General features: G+C 38.3%; 1 protein-coding gene across 1 annotated transcript; it reads left to right on the forward strand.

The window, feature by feature from the left end:
• The first annotated feature begins 783 nt into the window (after positions 1 to 783).
• LOC141611286 (F-box protein SKIP23-like) lies at positions 784 to 8,524 on the forward strand. Its single transcript, XM_074429793.1, has 2 exons — positions 784 to 2,011; positions 8,026 to 8,524. Exon 1 carries the CDS (start codon positions 869 to 871, stop codon positions 2,006 to 2,008), a length of 1,140 nt encoding a protein of 379 aa, XP_074285894.1. The 5' UTR covers positions 784 to 868; the 3' UTR covers positions 2,009 to 2,011; positions 8,026 to 8,524.
• The last annotated feature ends 13,436 nt before the right edge of the window (positions 8,525 to 21,960 follow it).

Below are 21,960 nucleotides of genomic sequence, written 5' to 3' on the forward strand. Positions count from 1 at the left end.
CTCGCACCCCCCCCTAACTGAAATGGGTCTAGGGTGAAACCACTAAAATCCATCTATTGACATTCTTACGTGTCTGTCTCATGTCTGTATCGGTGCTAGCGTCCCTACACCAGGTACGGCTTTTGAAGAACGTTATATTCGCTGGATGTCACCGCCGCATGGATGGGTACTTTTAAATACGGACGGGGCATCGAAAGGCAACCCGGGCTCTGCGGGTTGTGGAGGGGTTTTTCGAGATGCAACGGGAAACTTCATGGATGCTTTCTTCTTATCGTGTGGAAATGAGAGCTGAAATGAGAGCTCTTGTGACGGGGCTTGAAAGGCCTAAAGAGCTTGGTCTGACTAAACTTTTAGTCCATATGGACAATATCATATGCGTGGACTTCTTAAGAAAGGGAGCAACTAATCAGCAATAATCTACGTCCATTAGTGCTGCGCTGCAAAGAGCTCATCAACTCGGAAGGATGAATGGTCAAACTCGACCATGTCTTTAGAAAAGGAAATAGAGTAGCTGACTGGCTAGCTAATGTGGGAGTCAGCGAAGTCCGTCACTTTCCTTGAGAATCCACCTGATGGGCTCCGTTCCATCCTCAGAGAAGATTTACTAGGGGTAGCTTTTCCCGTATAATTTCGAGTTAGTTATTTTTGTTTTGGGGCTCTGCCCTCTTGCGCACCAAAAAAAAAAAAAAAAAAAAAAAAAAAAAAAAAGAAAGAGATCACTTGACAAACGGCATTACACCATTATTAGCCCTCTTGCGCACCAAAAAAAAAAAAAAAAAGAAAAAGAAAGAGATCACTTGACAAACGGCATTACACCATTATTTCCTTCCCCATTTATGCTTTCTCCCCACATTTGAAGACATCAACAATGGCGGAATGGTCTCACCTCCCTCTAGACCTCCTCCGAGAAATCCAAACCCACATCACATCTCCATTCTACACCATCCGATTCCGCTCCATCTGCTCATCATGGCGCAACGCCATCCAATCCAACAATCACAATCAATTCCCAAATTCAATCTCTATGCTCTTCTCAAAACGATCAATTCTTCTCCTTTCTCCCACACCAACACCCAATTCGTCAGAACCCATTTCTTGGATCATCAAAATTGAGAAGATTAACCCTCAAAGTTTCAATCTTTATTACCCCCTTTCGAAAACCCGGATCAACCCGCTTCTTAATCGGGTTCCTAGGGTGTTTAATGTGTTAAATACCCGAATTAATGATCTGGGTTTGGAGTTTTCTTATAATGGGTCCGAGATTTTGGGTGATTGTTCATTGTATACTGAAAAAGTTGCATTTTTACCAGTGAAAAATGATGATGGTAATAGTTTTTTGTTCTTAACTATTCATGTTTCTGGTAAACTAGCTATCTTTAATGGTGTTTTTATGAAATGGAATCTTGTTGATCAATTTCAGTTGCCATTTGATGATGTTATTGCTTTTAACGGTGAATTTTATGCTGTTGATAATGTGGGTAGGACTGTTGTTGTTGTTGGAATTGATTTGATTGAGTGTGATGTGAGTGTCGTTGCGAAACCGGTTTGTGGTGGAGATAAGAAAAGATTGGTGGAGATGGGTGGGGAGTTAATGTTGGTTGATGTTTACATTGGTCTTCCTCCATTCTTGGGTGATAATGAGGAGGATGAGGTGGATGGTTGTAATGTTATCGGGTTGGATGAGTTTATCACGTCGAGGTCAATGTGGTTTAGGGTTTTTAGGTTGGATAGGAGAGGGATGAAGTGGGTTGAGGTTAATGATTTGGGGGACAATGTGTTGTTTCTGGGGGTCGATTCTACATTTTCTGCCTCTGCTGATGATTTGTGTTGGGATAAAGGCAATTGCATTTGTTTTAATTTCCCGCAACTCTTTTTTCCGTCACTAGAAGATGAAGATGATCAGGTTGTGAAGTACCATTGTGGTGGCGTGTATAATTTGGAGGATGCTAGCATCTCATTTGCTAAGGTTTTCTGGCCTCCTCCATCTTGGGCTACTTCGTCTTCCTAGAAGGTATGAAGTATTATTTAATCGCTTAAAATATGGAAGCTATATTAATTGTACCATGCCTTCAGGCTTCATGTGTGATATCTTTCAATTCATCATACCCTTTGATTACTCTGCCTTATGTATGAAGGTACTCTGCGCCTGATAGTTGTAATATATCCTCTCTGAACATGAATACCGAATAATAAAACCAAGTGTTGTTGCTTGTTTGGTAGCTTGGTGATGGCGTATTTTGCTTCTATAATGTGTAGGATCTCTTCTTTCATTTTTTCGATGGAGTCAATGACTTGTTAGGCTGATTACAATAGTTGAAGCAAAATGACTCACAAAACTGTCCGTGCTTCTCTTAATTGTTAAGTAGTGGTAGTTCCATGTAGGGAGTTTGGGACTAAGGGAGCGTTTGGTTGAGGGTCTTTACTCTTTAGGAAAGGGAAAGGGAATGAAATCTCTCCATTCCCTTTGTTGTTGTTTGTTTACATATATTGTTCTTACCCTTTGCCAAATTTCAGAATGGGATTAACCCAAACTCCTCTAATTTTATTCCCCCACAGCCCCATCCCCCAAGGGTACCCATTCCCTTACCCTTCTTTTCTTCACGGGTACAGCCCCGTCAACCACTACAACCAACACCCACCACCTCCTCTCACACCGACACCACTACCACCGCCGGCAACCTGTCACTTAGGCCCACTCGCCGGCGTCCTATATTGGCGGCCGATTGAATGTCCACGACATCCTCACCTTCCTTCGAATCCATCATCCCCAAAACCACTAAACACCAAACAACCACCATCAAATACCGTCCCACCCCACCGAATCACCCTCCTCCACCCCCAAAAGGTCGGTGGGGTAGGAGGGTCTTTGTTGGTGTTTAGGTGTTGTGGATGATGGGTTTTGAAGGAGTAGTGGATGGTGCCGGCGAGGCGAGTGCCGGCATGCCAACAGCAGGCACCGGTACACTTGGTTTGCGGGTGGTGGTTGGTGGTTTGTAGTGGTTGTTGGTTTTTTAGTCTTCTCTTTTCCATTCCCTTATTTATATATTATATAAAACCAAACAAGGTAGGAAATCAAAGGGAAACCCTTTTCTTTACTTTCCCTTTCCCCAGTTTGAACCAAAAGCACCCTCCCAAAGGGTGTGTTTGGATAGCAGAAGTGGAGGGAAAGGGAGGGAAGGGGGAGAGAAAAGGAGGCAACAGAAGGGGAGGGCAAATGTGGTGTGAGTGTTAGGATACAAGTCCTTCCAACTCTTGCCTATTGTGGAGAGATTTTAATTTACCTTAGGAGGGAAAATGGATCCCTCCAAATCTCTCCCCCTCCATTTTCCTTTACCCATATTTGCTATCCAAATAAGGGATTTAAATCCCCTGCTCTCCCTCCCTTTCTTTTTCCTTCAAATCCCTCAATCCAAACACACCCTAAGGCTCTATTGTAGTTGTAGTGGTAGTTTGATGCAATTTTCACTCTGAGTTATCTTGAACAAGCTATCAGTCTTTGTTATTGCTAACACATGAGTAAGGTTATGTACATGCGATCCCAACCTATCCTGCTAATAGTGGGAGTCCTTGAGGCACTGCTGTTGTGACCGTTATGTGTGTTGTTGTTGATGATGATGTGAGAATGTCATGAGCAGATGAACTTAATTTTGAAACATATCCTTGTGAATTAAACATGACTGTTGTCTTTTTTAAGATCACTTCCTTGAAGGATATTGCTTTATGCTGAGTATTACTCTTACGGTCGTACCTACTTACTGTCACTATTAAGGGCTTGTTTGGAATGAGAGTAATTATTAAAGGAGTAATGAGAGCTAAAATAAGAAGAAACGGGAGGAGATTAGTGGTTAGTGGTGGTTGTGGAGGGTGGAAAGAGGAGGTGAGGGAGGAATTATTACCTCCATATGGAGGTAATGCATTACTTGAGGGGGAAGGGGAGTAACAATTACTCCCTTAATGGAGGGACTATTACACTATATTTCCCCATTTTTATCCATTTTTATCTCCAACTCCCATCCCTTTCCTCCATTTTTTAGTTCATTTTAGCTCTATTACTCCCTTAATTATTACTCCCATTCCAAGCAAGCCCTAAGTTGCTTTCCTCATGCCCATTCATTGATAAAAGCGACCCATGTGTGATGGGACTCTTGAGTATGCATTGCTTCGTCCTTCCTTTTCCTTGGTCCACGACTCATAGAGTCGTCGGGTGCTTTCCTTCGATCTCTTGCATGCACTTTCCTTCTCTTGCCCGTAGCTTACAGTTAGACCTTGATATCTCCCCTTAAAAAGTTGAATCATCAGTTAACCAAGTAAAATGAAAGATTCTTACTTTGGCCATCACAAAAAATTGGTGTCATATTATTCTTGACAAGGCACTAAAATTAGAAATTCAGCACCATTCTGTTGGCATTCAGAGAGAATCAATACTTCTGCATTCCAGCCAGACTATGTTATAATCTCGTTAAAAGTGTTTAGAAAATGAATTAGTAATTGCATTAATTAAGTTTGGGCCTTGTTGTATTTGGTCATTTGGCTGCTTCCATTGGTGATTAGTATGTCATAGTCTATAGAAGTAAGGCCCAAACGCCTCCCTCATTATTCCAATTTTATATGTTAAATCTGTCAGCGACTATTTTTTTTAACCATTTGCAACCGTCTTTCAAAACCCATTTATCATCAACGAGACTTTTCCAAACATATGAGGGGTGGTGCCTAAGGGAAACCTTCAGTGAGGTAGAATTCGAGAAATATTGCACCTTCATTAACTTACCCACCGACGAATGTTGGCTCCTTTTTCGGCTCAAGGGAATGGCAAGGGTCATTTCCTAAGCCTTGGGCATTGATGCCAGGCAAGGTCATTTCCAATGTCTTGGGCAATGACCCTGAGGGCTCTTACATTGTTGGGATTTGGGATAGTTTATGTGGGGAAGTGGAGAGAAATAAGAAGGAAACAGTTTCTGATTGAAATTGTTTGATTTGATTGATATTGATGGATTGTATTGATATGTTCATTGATAACAATGCCTTAGGATTACATGATATTTATAGGTGATAGGCACCCTTTCATATTCTAGGTTCCCTTTCATATTCTAGGATGTATGCATGAATCATCTAGATTCATAATACATACATATGCATGAATGATCAGGATTCATGAATACATACCATGGTTACCGAATTCGCTCGGTGCCCTACGAATCGTGAATTGTTAAAAGCGAATTCTATCTTGTTACTTACTGAAAATACATATAACACACATTCTATAAGAGCGAATCGCGAATTGGTAAGGACGTATTCATAGCGAATTCGGTAACCATGGTACATACATTATGCATGATTCACGAATGATTTAGATACATAATACATATACTATGCATAAATAATCTAAATTCATGGTATTAACTAAGTGCATGAACCTAAATGTTCATTGATAACAATGCCTTAGGATTACATGATATTTATAGGTGATACGCACCCTTTCATATTCTAGGTTCCCTTTCATATTCTAGGATGTATGCATGAATCATCTAGATTCATAGTACATACATATGCATGAATGATCTGGATTCATAGTACATACATTATGCATGATTCATGAATGATCTAGATACATAATACATATACTATGCATAAATAATCTAGATTCATGGTATTAACTAAGTGCATGAACCTAAATGAATCTAGAAAAGACTCGTTATTTTAACACTCCTCCTTGAGACTTTTGTCCATAACTCCGAGCTTGAGTCTTAGAAATTCAAATCTGTTTCTTGGTAGAATTTTAGTAAAGATATCTGCAAGTTGATATTCGGTAGGACAATAGACAAGCTTGACCTCTTTCTCTTGCTCTGCATCTCGAATGGCATGAAATTTGATCTTCATATGCTTTTTTTGCTGTCAGAAATTGGATTCTTAGCAATAGCGATTGCTGATTTGCTATCTACTAGAACCTCGGTTGAATTTTCTTGTGCGTGACCCATATCGGCACGTATCTTCCTTAGCCAACTGCTTGCTGCCACATACTCTACTTCAGCCGTAGATTGAGCCACAACACCTTGTTTCTTAGACATCCATGAAAACATCCCGGAACCAACTGTGAAAGCATAGCCAAAAGTGCTTTTCATGTCGTCAAAGGAACCGGCCCAATCGCTGTCAGAATAGGCTGTCAATTTTGGCTCTACACTGGATTCAAACATAACTCCAAAATTTGAAGTTCCCCTTAAATATCTCAGGATTCTTTTCGCTATTCCCATATAATGTCACTTGGTTCAGTCATGAACCCTGATAGTAGGCTTGCATCAAATCATCAAATCTGGTCTAGTTTCTGTGAGGTAAAGCAAACTACCCACAATGCTTCTGTTCTGTATAAGTTGCCATCAGATTTGGATATATGCTCATTAATGGCCAGTGGTATTGCTACTGGTTTGCAATGGTGCATCTTGAATTTTTTAAGAATATCCTGAGCATACTTAGCTTGAGAAATAGAGATCCCATCTTGAAATTGGTGAACCTCCATCGTTCATGAGCCCCAAATCTGTCATCTCGAACATCTTTTTCATCTCCTCCTTGAAAAACAATCATGTATGCATAGTGTATGTACTATGTATCTAGATCATTCATGAAACATGCATAATGTATGTACTATGAATCTAGATGATTCATGCATTCATCCTAGAATATGAAAGGGATCCTAGAATATGAAAGGATGCGTATCACCTATAAATACCATGTAATCCTAAGGCATTGTAAGGGCATTAGCAATAGACAAACCCCAAATGAGGTTTGTCTAATGCCACATCACTCAACACACAAACCTCTCTAACAACAAACCTCAATACAACAATAGACAAATCTCTTAAATATAGACAAACATCATAAAAGTATACTACATGGGGTCCACTATCACTCACAACCAAAAACACAAACCTGTATATAAAATTGTAACCATTCTCATCTATGAACCTCAACCCCCATTCCCAACAATAGAGAGGTTTGTCAACAAACCTCTAAAAAGTACACAAACCCTTGTTGACAAACCTCTATTGTTGATGCCCTAATCAACATATCAATGCAATCAATCAATATCAATCAAATCAAACCATTTCAATCACAAACTATTTCCTTCTCTCAAACTTATTTCTCTCCACTTTCCCACATAAACTTATTTCATTAACTTACCCACCGACGAATGTTGGCTCCTTTTCCGGCTCAAGGGAATGGCAAGGGTCATTTCCCAAGTCTTGGGCATTGATGCCAGGCAAGGTCATTTCCAATGTCTTGGGGCAATGACCCACAGTGGCGTACCCACCCAGGAGGGGTCTTACATAGTAAAAATCGGTACGATTTTACCCAAGGTCGCTTTGTGGGGTCTGGATACCCCTAACCCATAAGGTAGGTATGCCAATGATGATTCAATGGATTAGGTAATTGTACTGTACCAGCTGATATTGTCCACATGATCAATCGAATCACAAGCCTAAGACAACAACGTCAGAGCCTTTATCCCAAAATGATTTGGGGTCGGCTGACATGAATCATCCTTTAGAACCGCTCATGGGAGAACGCACACCTCAAACAACAACAACAACAACAACAACAACGTCATAGCCTTAGTCCTAAAATGATTTGGGGTCGGATGACCTGAATCATCCTTTAGAACCGTGTATGGGTGAACGCACACCTCAAAATGCGAAAAACATAGCAAAGGAAAAGTGAAAAACAAAAGGGGAGTGAAACATAATGCAAAAGTCAAGGTAAACATATAGGTTTTACAATCGAAGTCCTGTAAATAATCGGCCATAACAGCCGGAGAGTGATTTACATGAGTGATTTCTTGGATTATATTACATGTCGGTTTGGTTATTTTTATTCACCTGCTTCAGAGTTCAGTCAGAAAGCAATATTCCAGATTGTAATAGTTTTTGAAGTTTCCTCCTCCTCGTTGTATTTAAAGAAAGTTGATATCCTTAGCTCGTTCTTTTGGGTCTCGTTACATTGATCACTGAGTTTGTCCTGTCATGACTTTTTCAGGAGAATTTGCACGCTAAAGAAAGAAGGAATTTCACACTTATATTAGAGTTACCTTTAATCCGTCCTCAAGCGGGAGAAGATAGCATAGTTTTAACCCGACTCGATTCTCAATCAAGCTTCAAGTATGTAGACAAAACCCAATCTGGTTGAAGATGAATGGACTTCATCAGTCTGATTACATTAGACTGGCACACTGTAAAAGGTAATAAAATTAATAATTTTATGGTTTAGTCTGTAATGTTTTAAACTCGAAATTCTTTAGCAATTACATAGTGGCATAGAGCTGGTCTGTCCATCTATGCTAGGTGTATCTTGGATAACATTTCAATCCAAAAGAATATTTGTAACGTGTCATGGACCTTTTAGTTTAGAGCTGGTCTAGTGGTTGGATACTTGGATGTTCGATCTTGTAATCTTGCGTATGTGAATTAGGGATAACGAGGAGCTGCATTTGGACTGGATATTGTATTTGTATTTATAAAGATGAGCTTAAGTTCAATATTTGATCGGATTGCACATTTATCCACGTCCCATTTCCAGATTCAATGTACTATGATTCCCTTGTTCCGTAACCGTGACTAGGGCTTGGCTTTTTCGGGCCCTCTCCTGGTTTTCGTGGAAGGGGATCTGGACTTTTTCTTTATTCAGTGGCGGCTACCCAATCTTTGAAAATTTACGAAGAAATTACCCTCTGTTGATTACTGGAATGCAACAATAAGCTCATAAGAAGAAAACTATGGGTTCAATGTGACAATGTAAACGTAAATGATTGACGGGACGTCGGAAGTCGGAACGGAGGAAGTATTCTGCTTTTCTCACAGTCTAGAGGTGGTAACGGATGCGATAAATGGATAGCGGGCTTGGCTTGTAGAACTCCAATTACATTTATTATAGATAGCCCTATCCTAACTTTGACAAATTGAATGGGGAATTCTAATCCTAATCATTAAAACAACAATACACTTGAGCATTCAGGAATCAGGAAATGTAGTATTTCTAGGAAAGCAATGTCCTTAAAGTTTCTGAATATAACGATTTTATCATCTCTTTATGCATTAGTGGATGTATCAAATAGGTCTTAGTCTGGTGTTTATAACGATTTTATCATCTCTTTATGTACTAGTGGATGCCGGATCACAATCTAGTTAGTTAGGAACTTTTGATTACAACCAACTTAATATAGGCTGCGTAAAGTGGAGGTGGACACGGGTTTGGTCTTTCTAAACCAAACCTGACACGACCACAGGGACATGGCGGGCTTAGCCAGATAAGGTTTGGGTCAGCTCAAGGCAAACCTTGATCAGGTTGTTGATGGGTTGAGCAGGGTCATAGTCGGCCGAGTTATGACATTGTTTTTGGAAGGGTTTAAAGAAAAATAGGGAGGGGCTGTGGACTTGTGGGCGTGTTTAGGACAGGCCCCGTTAGGAATTACGGTCGGGTAGTTAGCGTTGTCATGGCTTGGTTATTAGGTTCGGAACCGGGTTTAGTTATGTTGGACAGTTATTTAGGTCAAGTTAGAGTCACTGTCTCGCCGATTGATAATTTACACGTTACGTCGATACATCTAATTAAGCTAAAATTTCCCAATCAGAAATTCAAATAGCTAATATTACATATCCATCACAAAATTACTGACGCCTTGTTTTTTTCGGTTGAAGGAGCTAAATTGAACTTAATAGAGCTGAGCTGGAGTGAATCTAATTGAATGGAACCGAGTTAAATTGAATAGAGTTGAAGTAAGAGTTAACTTATGAAGAGATGACTTGAATTGAACTGAATGAAATTAATTTGAACTGAACTGAATAACACTGACCAAAAATAAAAGGAGTTGAAATTAAGCCAGAAAAAAGGGTCCGAACAACATATGTTGTTTGTGTTGTTGCTACATGAATAGTGCACAACTTCAAGTCACAAATAACATAATACTATAAAATTCTACACTATGATTGACGAATGATTGATGGTTATGACTTCAACACTTTGTATACAACATAGCAAGTGTTCAAATTAAATAGGGTTGGGTGGTGACTGTGATTAAGCATGGCTGCATGGGTCATTTGTTATATTTACTCCATTAAATCAAAAGTTGCAATTTGTGATCAAATAATGTGAAGAGTTAAGAATGATTAACACCTAAGAGGGGGAGGGGGTGAATTAGGTATACCTTTTAAAAATTTTATCCTTAACTTAGTTAATTAATTACTTTAAGCTAAGAATATTGAAGTACAAGACTTGAGAAACTTAATTGAATGTAAGTTCACAAGAAGGTACAACAGTTCTATGTCACAGTATAGGTGACTGTGACACAGAACTTGATTAGGTACATGCGAGAAATAACAAAGTGGAAGAACGTAAAAGTAAATGAACAAACAAACGACATTTTAAAAATTGGTTCAGCCTCTACTTCGAGGCCTACGTCCAACCGTTATTTTATTGCTTGTTTAGAAATTTACTCTCAAACTTACTAAACCCCTTACAATGAAAATAACTTGCCAACCTACTCCGGTTGCACTCAAACTTAAAGCTACTCCGCTTCAAGAGTTTATGGATTCTATCTCAAGGTGTTACAGAATCTTGAATCTCAAGGGTTCACTAAATGAACATGGAGATCACAATGAAGATCTAACACGAGAATCAGGGAACAAACTCATTATGTCACAGTACAACGAACTGATACTTGAAGGTTTTACAGCTTTTTCGAAAACAATTTGAAGACCTAAAATTAGAAAAACGTTTTGCAAACACTTGAAGAACAAAGCTTTAAATGCACAAATGATTTGCAAGGTTTTTACAATAAATGCTTTCACTACTACAAATCCAGGCAACTACAACGCCCCTTCAACAACGATTATTCACGAAAATCACAATAGACGTTGTAGAATGTATGGCGCGAATTTTACTAAAATGAATTACAACGGGTATGGTTATAAAACCCGTTGTTATAAGTTTTAACAACGGGTTACACATGCACAACCGTTGTTAATAATTTGGCGCAAAATTGACGCAAAGTTAGTGAAAAGTAATCACAACGGTTACTTTTGGAACCCGTTGTTAAAACTTATTTGACAACGGTTGTTGATTTACAACCGTTGTTAAAACTTATTTGACAACGGTTGTTCTTTATAACCGTTGTCAATACCTTCCATACTATAAACCACACAAACACAAGTCTCTTTCTGACCACACAACACAAACCTTAATACACAAACACAAACCCAGCAGACAAACACAAACACAAACACAAAACACACTTTCTCATCATCTCTTTCTCTCTTTCTCATCGTCTCTTTATCTTCTCGCCGTCATTGTTGATTTCATTGTCTAATTATCAGGTAAATCTCGCCGTCACTGTTGGTTTCATCGTCATTATTTTCTTTTTCTAATTATTTCATTTGCATGTGTATGTGTTAGTTTTTATCGACCATTATGTTATTTCTTTAAGTATTATTCGCTTAATTCGTCTTTCATCGTCATTATTCGCTTAATTAACAAAGATGAAGCAAAATGATAGAGAGGAATGCCGATAAACATAATTAATATATATATATATATATATATAATAAATACATAAATTAAAAAAAAAATTACATTAATAAAAATGCAATTCTTATATTTTCATAGAGGGTCTTATTCTCCTCTATGATATCCGTCCTCTCCTCCTTGGCTATTTGGAGGTTCCGTTCAGCGATTGCTATATCGTCATATAGCCGCAATCGCTTCTTTGCTCCCGTCAAGCCATCTTCTTTGGCGTCCTTCGAGATGGATCGAGCATCCGCAAGGTAGCTCCTGAAACTTTCCTCAATGTGGAGCAACCGGCGGATGAAACTGTTATTGTTCTCGATCATAGTAAGAGTCTTAAGGATGATATCATTCATTTTGTTGGAGTTTGGGGTTTGTTTTGAAAGATTAAGTAGGGTTAATTTATTTGGAGTTTGTTTTAGCAGTTAGGGTTTGGAGATGTATATAGTGAGATAATGGAAATGTTAGTTGAGATAATGCATGTATTTATACTAAGCAATGTGTGGGTTGTGTTGTTTTCTAATTAATATATATGTTAGGAAGTTGTGCCATAATCATCATCATATCTCTCAATGCTGCTTCAAATCTTATTACTAACCCTTCTCATTCCATATTATCCGTTCATATGCACAGTGATGGCAGTAATAATGCATGCATCGGAATTATAACGGGCCGTAATTATGCATGCATCTAGTAATATTTAATTTTTTTTTTATTTTTTAAGAATAAACAACAACGGTTATTTATTAAAAAACCGTTGTCTTTAGTTATAACAACAGTTTTGTATATTACAACCGTTGTTATAACTTTCCCCCCAAAATTGAGTCACACTTTCCACAACGGGTTTTTATACTTAAAACCGTTGTTAATAGTTTCAACAACGGGTTCCTTAAGAAAACCAACCGTTGTTAAAACCTTTTACAACGGACGCTTTAACAACGTCCGCTTTTTTATATAACAACGGTTTTTAACCGTTGTTATAGCCTGTATCTGTAGTAGTGTTTGAAAGTCTTAAAAAATAAATGTGACTAAGATACTCTATTTATAGTGGATTTAGTCTTAGGTAAGTACAACTTAGAAAGATTAAATCCAATATTAAAATGATAGCTTTGAGTGATGGTAAGTGTTAGACTATAGGCTTGGGGCTTAAGAAATCAGAAAATTTAAGGTACTACACTCAACATGTGACATTTTACCAAAAGGCAAAAAAATTTTCTTACTTTAGAAGTTTGACAAGTCTTCTTTGCCATTTTAGGAAAAGGTGTTTGCACAAATCTAGAGGCTTAGTCAAGTGGGTTTGTGACTCCAAAATTTCAGATTATTTTCAAGCTTTTGAAAATTCAAATGTTTAAGATTTAAAGTTTGCAAAGTTTTGACACTTAAAAACATTTGGTCGAGATTCCTCCTCCGTATGATAGTACCAGAAACCACAGTACAGCGTACTGTTGCATGGTTTTGCCATTACTTGACTTAAATGAGAATGTTACACTTACTCTTACATTTTTCGACTAAGGCTAGGAAAATATCATTGTCTTGACTTCCTTGATTAGCTTGATCATCTTGAATCATTGTTGAAAGTCCATTAGATTGCTTCAATCACTAATCATTTCAACTAAGAGCAAACAATCAAATAACAAAGGGACTTGGCATCATCAACCCAATGTGTTCTAACAAATTCCCCCTTTGATGATGACAAGTCCAAACATGTGTGATATTCCCCCTTAGCCCATGGTTAGTCGGTCTTTGGTCATTTCAACATAAACATAATTTATAAACATGATCAAGGTAGTCGAAAGGTGCAACATGCTTGGCTTAGGTAAAACTTCTAATCATGAAAGCTAAGACATAATTAAGGTGGACGTTAGCCTAAGAGTTAGAAGATCACACATAAGCATGGTTAATTACTTCCCCCTCTTGACATCATCAAGGGAGGAGAAAACATGTCCAAAAGTTGAGCAACACGATTTAAACACACACAAATAGTTCAAGCAAGATAAAAAACAAACATCCGAAAGTGCAAAATAGTCTTTAAAACACAACAAAGAGCCGAAGTTCAATAAGAGATAGACGGGTTAGAAAGGCATGAGCTTAGGAGGCATTCGGCTTGTTAGCCTGAAGACGTTCAAGTAGATATTCATTCATAGTGCGAAGATCACCCACCTCATCCCGTAACTTGCCCTGTTCTTTGACCAACCGATTGACAATTCCAAGAAGTTCATCCAACTTTGCTAGCACCACACCCAATTCAACAGTAGAACCCGCTGTAGAACCCGACTGATTTTTCCTTTCCAATTTCCCATCCTTAATCTCCAAGTTCATCCGAGAAAGAAGACCCGGTGTCATTTCATCACTCAATTTTTCAATTCCGGGGCTTCCCTTCAACACTAACCCCTCCTTCATAAAGATAATAGAGAGCCACATACCATAACGGACTACGGCATTTTTGTCAAAGTTGCCACTTTAAAATTCAGTGAACATCTCAAGAATTCGGTGAAACATAAGGCGAGGAAGGTTTATGGGTTTATGTTTGACAATGTGATGAATAAGGAGTATATCAAGGAGAGAGCATCTCCCACGGCTATTGTTGCTAGGGACTAGGTTGCGAAAAACAAGGTTAAAGATGAACCTAATGGGTGCGGTTAGTTCGAGGGCATAGATGTTGGTTGGGCCATTGTCATCATGAGGTCGAAGAACCTTCATGACTTGGGTAGAGGTGACCTCGTCAACTTCACCCCAATCACGTTTGGGAAAGGAGGTAAGCCCGACATCACATATTTCTAGATGGGCAGCAAGTTGGTCGATTGTAAGGACAAAGGGTTTCTGATTTATGTAGGCAGAAAGAGTTCCAGATGCAACATCTACTTTGACTGTTGCATAGAATTGGATGATTTCAGACAAGTACATGGGACTATACTTGTCCAACAAATTCACCCAACCCTGTGCATACATAGCTTCTTTGAAATATTTGAAAGCAAGAGAGGTGTCATACCAAGATTTCTTTCCTTTGAGTGACCTTGGGTTTTGGAGGGGATGCCTCCGGTGTCACATCATCATCACCGAAGATCTCAAGCATCTTTCGCCTGGACCGAGTTCTTGATGCGGGTTTCGAAAATAATGGGTCAAGCCCATCATCAAACACCTCCTTGGCATCACCATGATTCTCAACATCAATTACCTCTTCAACATGCGCCGCCTTTGTTGAATCAATTTTCGGATTTTCATCAATTTCTTCAACATTAGGACCGATTTCTCTTTCAACAGTGGAAGCCACAGTTACATCTACTTTACTCATCTCATCCTTCTCCAAACTTTCACTCACTAAATCTTTTAAAAGCACATCATTCTCATCATTCTTTTCCTTATCAACTGCATCATTTTCATCACCACTCTTCTCCTCCTTTTCCTTTTCTTTTGAATCTCCCTCATTCTCTTTTTCTTGATTTAATTTTTCCTCACTTTCTTTTGATTTTTCTTTGTCTCCTCTGATTTTTCTTCACTTTCATTACCCTCTTTTGATTTCTCACCTTCAAGTTCCCCCTCTTTCATCTCACTTGGTTGATCTTCTTTTTCATTTGTTTCGGCAACATCACTTAATGTTTGAATGCCTTCATCCCTTTTGGTTCCCTTAGAACCGGAGTCTTCTTCATCGGTGTCAAAGTCCACCTCAGCATCTAACTGTAGAGAGATAGGAGGATTCCTACTTCTACCTCCTCCGCCACGACCACCGCCTCTTTTGGCGGTTGTTTTCTTTCGTGCAACGGTTGGCTTGGCAGTAACAAGGATGGTCTCATTTGTTTTGGCAGCGGTTTTGGAAGCCATTTTCTTTTTGGTAATATATTTTGGGTTAAATGTATTTCTGAGTTGAAGAACCTCTTTTGAGAACCTTTGTTTTGGGGACATTTTAAGAGAGTGGAAAGGGAAAGGTGTTGACGGTTTGGAAATTCGAAAAAGGTGAGGGTTGGTTATTGTTTAGTGGGTAATAGGGAGTTTTAGTGTAGGAACATGGAAATAAATGAGGGGTTGGTGTAATTAACAAGATGAGTGGACGGTTGAGTGTTGAGAGAGTGAGGCTAGGGTGTAGACTTTAGGTATGATGGGACATAAAGTGGTTTTGGAGGCTCAATGCAAAAATCAGCTCAAGTGCACACGGACATTTGTTGATTTTATTTTGTTCGACATTTGCATGCATTCAACCATATTAGCTAAAATTAATTACATGTAAATCCTTCCTCTAATCAATCCTTGGAAAAAGTAATTTAATTTAGCGATATGTCACCTAATAAACCAATTTCCGACCGAAGTCTTTCGAATTGTTCTCTTTCTAACGGTTTTGTAAAAATGTCCGCAATTTGATTTTCCGTTTTACAAAAGCTTAAACATATATTACCTTTCTCAACTTGATCACGTAGAAAATGATGTCGTATGTCGATGTGTTTAATTCGTGAGTGTTGTATAGGATTCTTTGATATATTAATTGCACTAGTGTTGTCACAAAATATAGGGGTAGTCTCGAAAATAAGGCGATAATCATGCAATTGTTGACGTACCCAAAGAATTTGTGCACAACATAGAGCGGCACTCACATATTCACTTTCGGCCGTGGACAATGCAACGGTGTTTTGCTTCTTAGAAGCCCATGAAATGAGACACGGTCCTAGGAAAGTAGCAATGCCCGAAGTGCTTTTCCTATCCAATGTATCACCGGCATAGTCCGCGTCCGAAAAACCTACAAGATCAAGTTCGTAGTGAGTTGGGTACCAAAGATATAGCCCTTGTGTTCCAATCAAATACCTAAAAATCCGTTTGACGGCTTTGAAATGTGATTCCTTAGGATTTGCTTGGAAACCAGGGGCGAAGCCAGAATTCCAAATATGGGGTAGCGAAAAAATATACATCATAATCGTAAAATAAAGTAAAATTCATGGCGCGAAAGAATAAATTTAAGATGATTTCTAATTATGACAACCTAACACGAAAGAAACAAACAATAAACCGCGACAAAAACCTTATATTCAATTTTCTCATATTTTTTATCTCGTTTCAGTAGTAACTGAATGAGAGGGTCCCATTATATAAAATACAACTCAATTATCACAAATTCTCATTTGTGACGGCTGATATCCGTCATAAGCTTGTGACGGCTCAAATAAAACTCACATGGGAGGATAAAGACAAGTCATTTGTGATTTTGTGATTCCCTATGCATTCTACTTTTTGTATTCTCTACCCATGTGAGTGATACTTGACCCGTCACAAGTGAGACCTATTGCTCAATTATTAACATTAAATGATTTTTTTTTGTATATAAAATACACCGTCTTATCACGGTATAATACAATCTTATCTATAATTCGTGACCTTTTTTTTATTGCTAAGATCAATCATTCAAATTTTTATCTTCTTAGAAAACTACCAAGGCCAAAAAAAAATTCAAGTGATTCAATAGAGAAAAAAGAAGAATCTAGTACAAGACATCAATAATTAGAAAATTTTAGAAAAATAATAATCAATTAAAGAAAAAAAGGCAAGTATAAAATAATTATAAATCAGGTATAAAATTATTATCTTAAAAATGGATTTTAATGAATTTGTTTGAGATTTCCAATCAATTAAGAAACATTTAATGAGAGTGGTGAGAAAAAGTCGAAAACAATGAAAAAAAAGGATGGATGTGGGTTTCGAACACGCGACTTGCTGCTTGAGAATTTCTTAACCTTACCACTGGAACACACGCACTTTATTGTTATTATTGCGCTGTTCTTTGTAATTATCCTATTATTATGACAGTTGGGGTAGCAGGAAATCGATTTCTCAATTATTATTTTTTTGCTTGGGGTAGCGGCGGCCACCCTTTGCCACCGCCTGGCTTCGCCCCTGTTGGAAACGGGCACAAGCACACACACTAAATTGTATGTCGGGTCGACTAGCGGTTAAATAGAGTAAGGAACCGATCATACCTCGATACACCTTTTCACTAATGCTCTTACCATTTTCGTCCTTGTCAAGTTTGACTTTAGGCATCATTGGTGTAGGCATAGGATTAGAATTAGTCAACCCAAACTTACTTAGCATTTCTTTTAAGTACTTTTGTTGATGAATCATTGTTCCATTTTCACATTGTTTGATTTGAAGACCAAGAAAAAATCCAAGTTCTCCCATCATACTCATTTCAAATTCGGAAATCATTAAATCAGAAAAGTACTTATAAAGAACATTGTTAGTTGCTCCAAAAATAATGTCATCGACATATACTTGCACAAGCAACAGTTCATCTCCTTGTGACTTGATAAACAACGTTTTATCCACGGACCCACGTATGAAACCATTTTGCAATAGAAACTTTGAAAGCCTATCATACCAAGCTCTAGGAGCCTGTTTTAAACTATAGAGTGCTTTATCAAGTTTAAAAACGTGGTTGGGAAATTCGTTGTTTATAAAGCCCGGAGGTTGTTCAACAAACACTTCTTCATCAAGGTATCCATTTAAAAATGCGGTTTTGACATCCATTTGAAAAAGCTTTATACCTTGAAAAGACGCAAAAGCTACAAGCATTCGTATGGCTTCAAGCCTAGCTACCGGTGCAAAGGTTTCATCGTAATCAATTCCTTCTTGTTGGTTAAAACCTTGCACCACTAGTCTAGCTTTATTCCTTACGATTTCTCCAACATCATCTAGCTTGTTGCGAAAGACCCACCGTGTACCAATTACAGTACGTTGGGAGGGCCTAGGGACAAGATGTCATACCTTGTTCCTTTCGAATTGCTCCAATTCCTCTTGCATTGTAATCACCCAGCATTCATCAGTCAAGGCTACTGTGATATGGTCTGGTTCAATTTTTGAGATGAAAGCATTGTGTGCACAGAAATTTTGAAGCGATGATCTGGTTTTTATTCCAGAAGTTAAGTCACTGGTTAGATTTGATAAAGGATGCGAGCTTTGGTGTTTCCATTTTTTGGGAATAAGTGAGTTAGAGGATTCGGTTTGTTCGTCTGGAACAGTAGAGGGGACTGTAGCATGAGGATTGTTTGAAGGAGGTGATTGTGGTTCATTTATGTTTAGATTGGGCTGTTCTTCACCATCCTTGTTCCCCCTGGATGAGGTAGCATCGTCTTGTGTAGGAGGACGATTAGTTCCCCCTGAATTTTGGACATCCTTCTCATGCAACAGTGGCTCCAACTGTTGCTCAGCCTCTTCTACCACTTGATCCATATCATGTCGTGTCATACCAATCTCAAAATCATCATCATATTCATCATCCTCATCATCAACCTGTGTGTTCGACACAAAAAGACTAGATTCGTCAAATATTACATGAACGCTTTCTTCCATTTTCATAGTCCTTTTGTTATAAACCTTATAGGCTTTACTATGATCGGAATAACCAACAAAAACTCCTTCATCACTACGAGCATCAAATTTGCCAAGGTTGTCTTTTCCATTATTGTGCACAAAGCATTTTAAATGTGAAAGATTAGGTTTTCTTCCTCGTAGTAGTTCATAGGGAGTTTTCTCAATGATTTTTCTAATTATGACACGGTTGTAAATATAACAAGATGTGTTTACGGCTTCGGCCCAAAAATTATTAGGAACTTTAGAGCTAATGAGCATGGTTCTAGCCATATTTTCAAGAGTTCGATTCATTCGTTCCACAACCCCATTTTGTTGTGGGGTTCTTGCGGCCGAGAAGTTATGACTAACACCATTCTCATTACAATAAGACTCAAATGACAAGTTCTCAAACTCGGTTCCATGGTCGGATCTCAATGAGACAAGTTTATAACCAAATTTGTATTGAACCTTTTTGACCCAAATTAAGAACTCATCAAATGTTTGATCCTTAGAACTTAAGAAGAGAAGCCAAACAAATCTTGTGAAGTCATCTACAATGACACAAATAAAACGATTTCCACCTTTACTCACAACTCGCATGAGACCACATAAATCAATATGAATGAGTTCAAGAGGTAAGAAAGTGCTAACAACCTTTTTGGATTTAAAAGAGCATTTAACTTGTTTTCCTTTGACACAATCATCGCAAAGTGATTTAAATTCAAACTTAATGTTAGGAATGCCGTCAACTAGATCAAGTCTCTTGAGGGTGTTAAGTGTCTTAGCATTTACATGACCAAGTCGTTTGTGCCAAAGCCAAGGGTCGTTCTTTTGAACACTCATGCATGATAGTGATTGACCCGACAATGAATATAAGTTAGTCATGTAGACATCTTTGACACGTTTACCTTCAAGTATGAGTTCTCTAGTTTTTCCATTGATGATTCTACATTCACTAGCAAGAAATTCAACAATATTACCTCGATCACATAGTTGTGAAATGCTCAAGAGATTGTGTTTCAAACCTTTGACAAGCAACACTTTGTCCACGCATGATGACTTTGACTTACCAACTTTTCCAATACCAATGATTTCACCTTTCTTGTTGTCGCCAAAAGTCACCATGCCACCATCATAGGCTTCTAGCGAGAGGAATTGGTTTTCATCTCCCGTCATGTGACGAGAGCATCCACTGTCTAAGTACCAATTGCTGCTGCCCCTCACTAATGCCTATAAGAAATCAAACATTTAGTTTAGGAACCCAAACAAGTTTGGGCTCCTTCTTGACAACGACCTTTTTGACTTCCTCTTTTTTGATCCACACTTGTTTAGCATTTTTAGTGTTTCTTTCTAAGTCACGGACTCTTTTTTCACAACCATTAAACTCATGACCTGTTTTGCCACAATAGTTACAAATGATGTACTCAGGAAGTCCAGCATTCTTTGCAAATTTTTCATATTCTTGTGATTGTTTCAAGAGAAACTCCAAAACATTCTGACTTCCTTCCCATTTTAAGTAGAACATCTTAGCCTCATCTAGCTCTTTAGTCAATGTTTCGATTTTAGCAAGATGATTAAGATTCAATTTACCTAAATTGTCGAAAGGTTGTTTTGCAAGTCTTGCTTCATCACTAAGTAACATCCCAATTTGTTCCAATTGTTTATTATCCCTTTGACATAATTTGAGGTCAGCTAGAAGAGTGTCACGTTCCTTAGTCAAAGAAGACACTAATTTCGTGAGAGTATCTACTTCTTTTCTCGACTCAGATGCCACAGTAGAGACCTCTGTGGCATGAGTCTGTTCAGTTCTTTTTAACATCTCAATTTGAGCAAGAAGGTCATCATTTGTTTTTTGAGCTCGTTCTAAGGCACTTTTGACATGACTAGACTCATCATTTAACATTTCAGCAATCTTAACAAGATCATCCTTTTCGTTGTCACGAGTTGCTAAGTCAATCAAAAGTTGGTCACGTTCTTGAGTTAGTGACGACACATTTTCTTTGTTAGAACTGGATGCAACAGTGCAGGGATCTGTTACACCGGTTTCATCGACTTTGTTGGCTAAAAACAAATTTTGTTTTCGAAGCTTTTTGATTTCTTTCTCAAGACTCAATATGGAACTAGGTTGATCATTCTCATTTAGACTTTCTTTTAGGACGACATTTTCCTCAACTATGTCCTCGATTTCAATTTGCATAACTTCTAACTTATTAGTTTGGACACGACATTTATCAATAAATTGATCTAGGAGGAGACAAACTTTGTCTTTAGAGAAAGATCAAACCTTTTTCTTGAGCTTAATTACCTCATGGTCTGAATTAGAGTCTGAGTTCGCGGAGTGAGCCATAAGACACTTGATGTCATCTTTCTTAGATGATTTGGAAACATTTTTTGAGGAACTAGATGAGATGCTAAGTTTGGCGTCTAATTCATCCTCAAGGACATCGTCCTCTTCAGAATCAGACATGCCCCAAATAGCAGTCATTACTTTGTTTTTGTAATCACGTTTTGCAAAGTCACGTTTTTCCTTAGATTTGATATCGTTCCACTTTGGGCATTCTTTGATTTGGTGACCTTTGTCACCACATTTAAAGCAACCAACAGTGGAGTTAGATCTTCTCTTAGGAAAACGGCGTTTATTAGAGTTGTTGCTATACCTTTGAGAGTTTCGACCATTTATCATGCCAACAATGTTTTTAGTGAACATTGCAAACTCATCATCTTCATCCTCCTCATCACTTGAGAGAGCATTAAGAGCGAGTCCTTTCCCTTTAGAGCTTTCACTAGAACACTTCATGAGAGTTAACACATGAGCCATAAGTGAGCCCATAAGTTCATCAAGGGTGAGCAAAGAAAGGTCCTTAGCTTCCTCAATAGCCGTAACCTTCGGTTGCCACCTTTCAGTTAGGCTACGAAGGATTTTGCGGACTCAATCCTCGGATTGAAAACTCCTACCTAAACTCTTAAGGTCATTGACAATACTAGAAAAACGTGAAGACAAACTATTAATTGACTCATCTCGTTCCATATTGAACATCTCATATTGTTGCATGAGAAGATCAATACGGTATTTCTTGACTTGTGACG

Source organism: Silene latifolia, chromosome 11, assembly GCF_048544455.1.
Source record: "Silene latifolia isolate original U9 population chromosome 11, ASM4854445v1, whole genome shotgun sequence".
Taxonomy (NCBI): domain Eukaryota; kingdom Viridiplantae; phylum Streptophyta; class Magnoliopsida; order Caryophyllales; family Caryophyllaceae; genus Silene; species Silene latifolia.

Bases quoted from the DNA above. Each gene is read 5' to 3' on its own strand.
- LOC141611286 (XM_074429793.1), top strand. From the start codon at position 869: ATGGCGGAATGGTCTCACCTCCCTCTAGACCTCCTCCGAGAAATCCAA.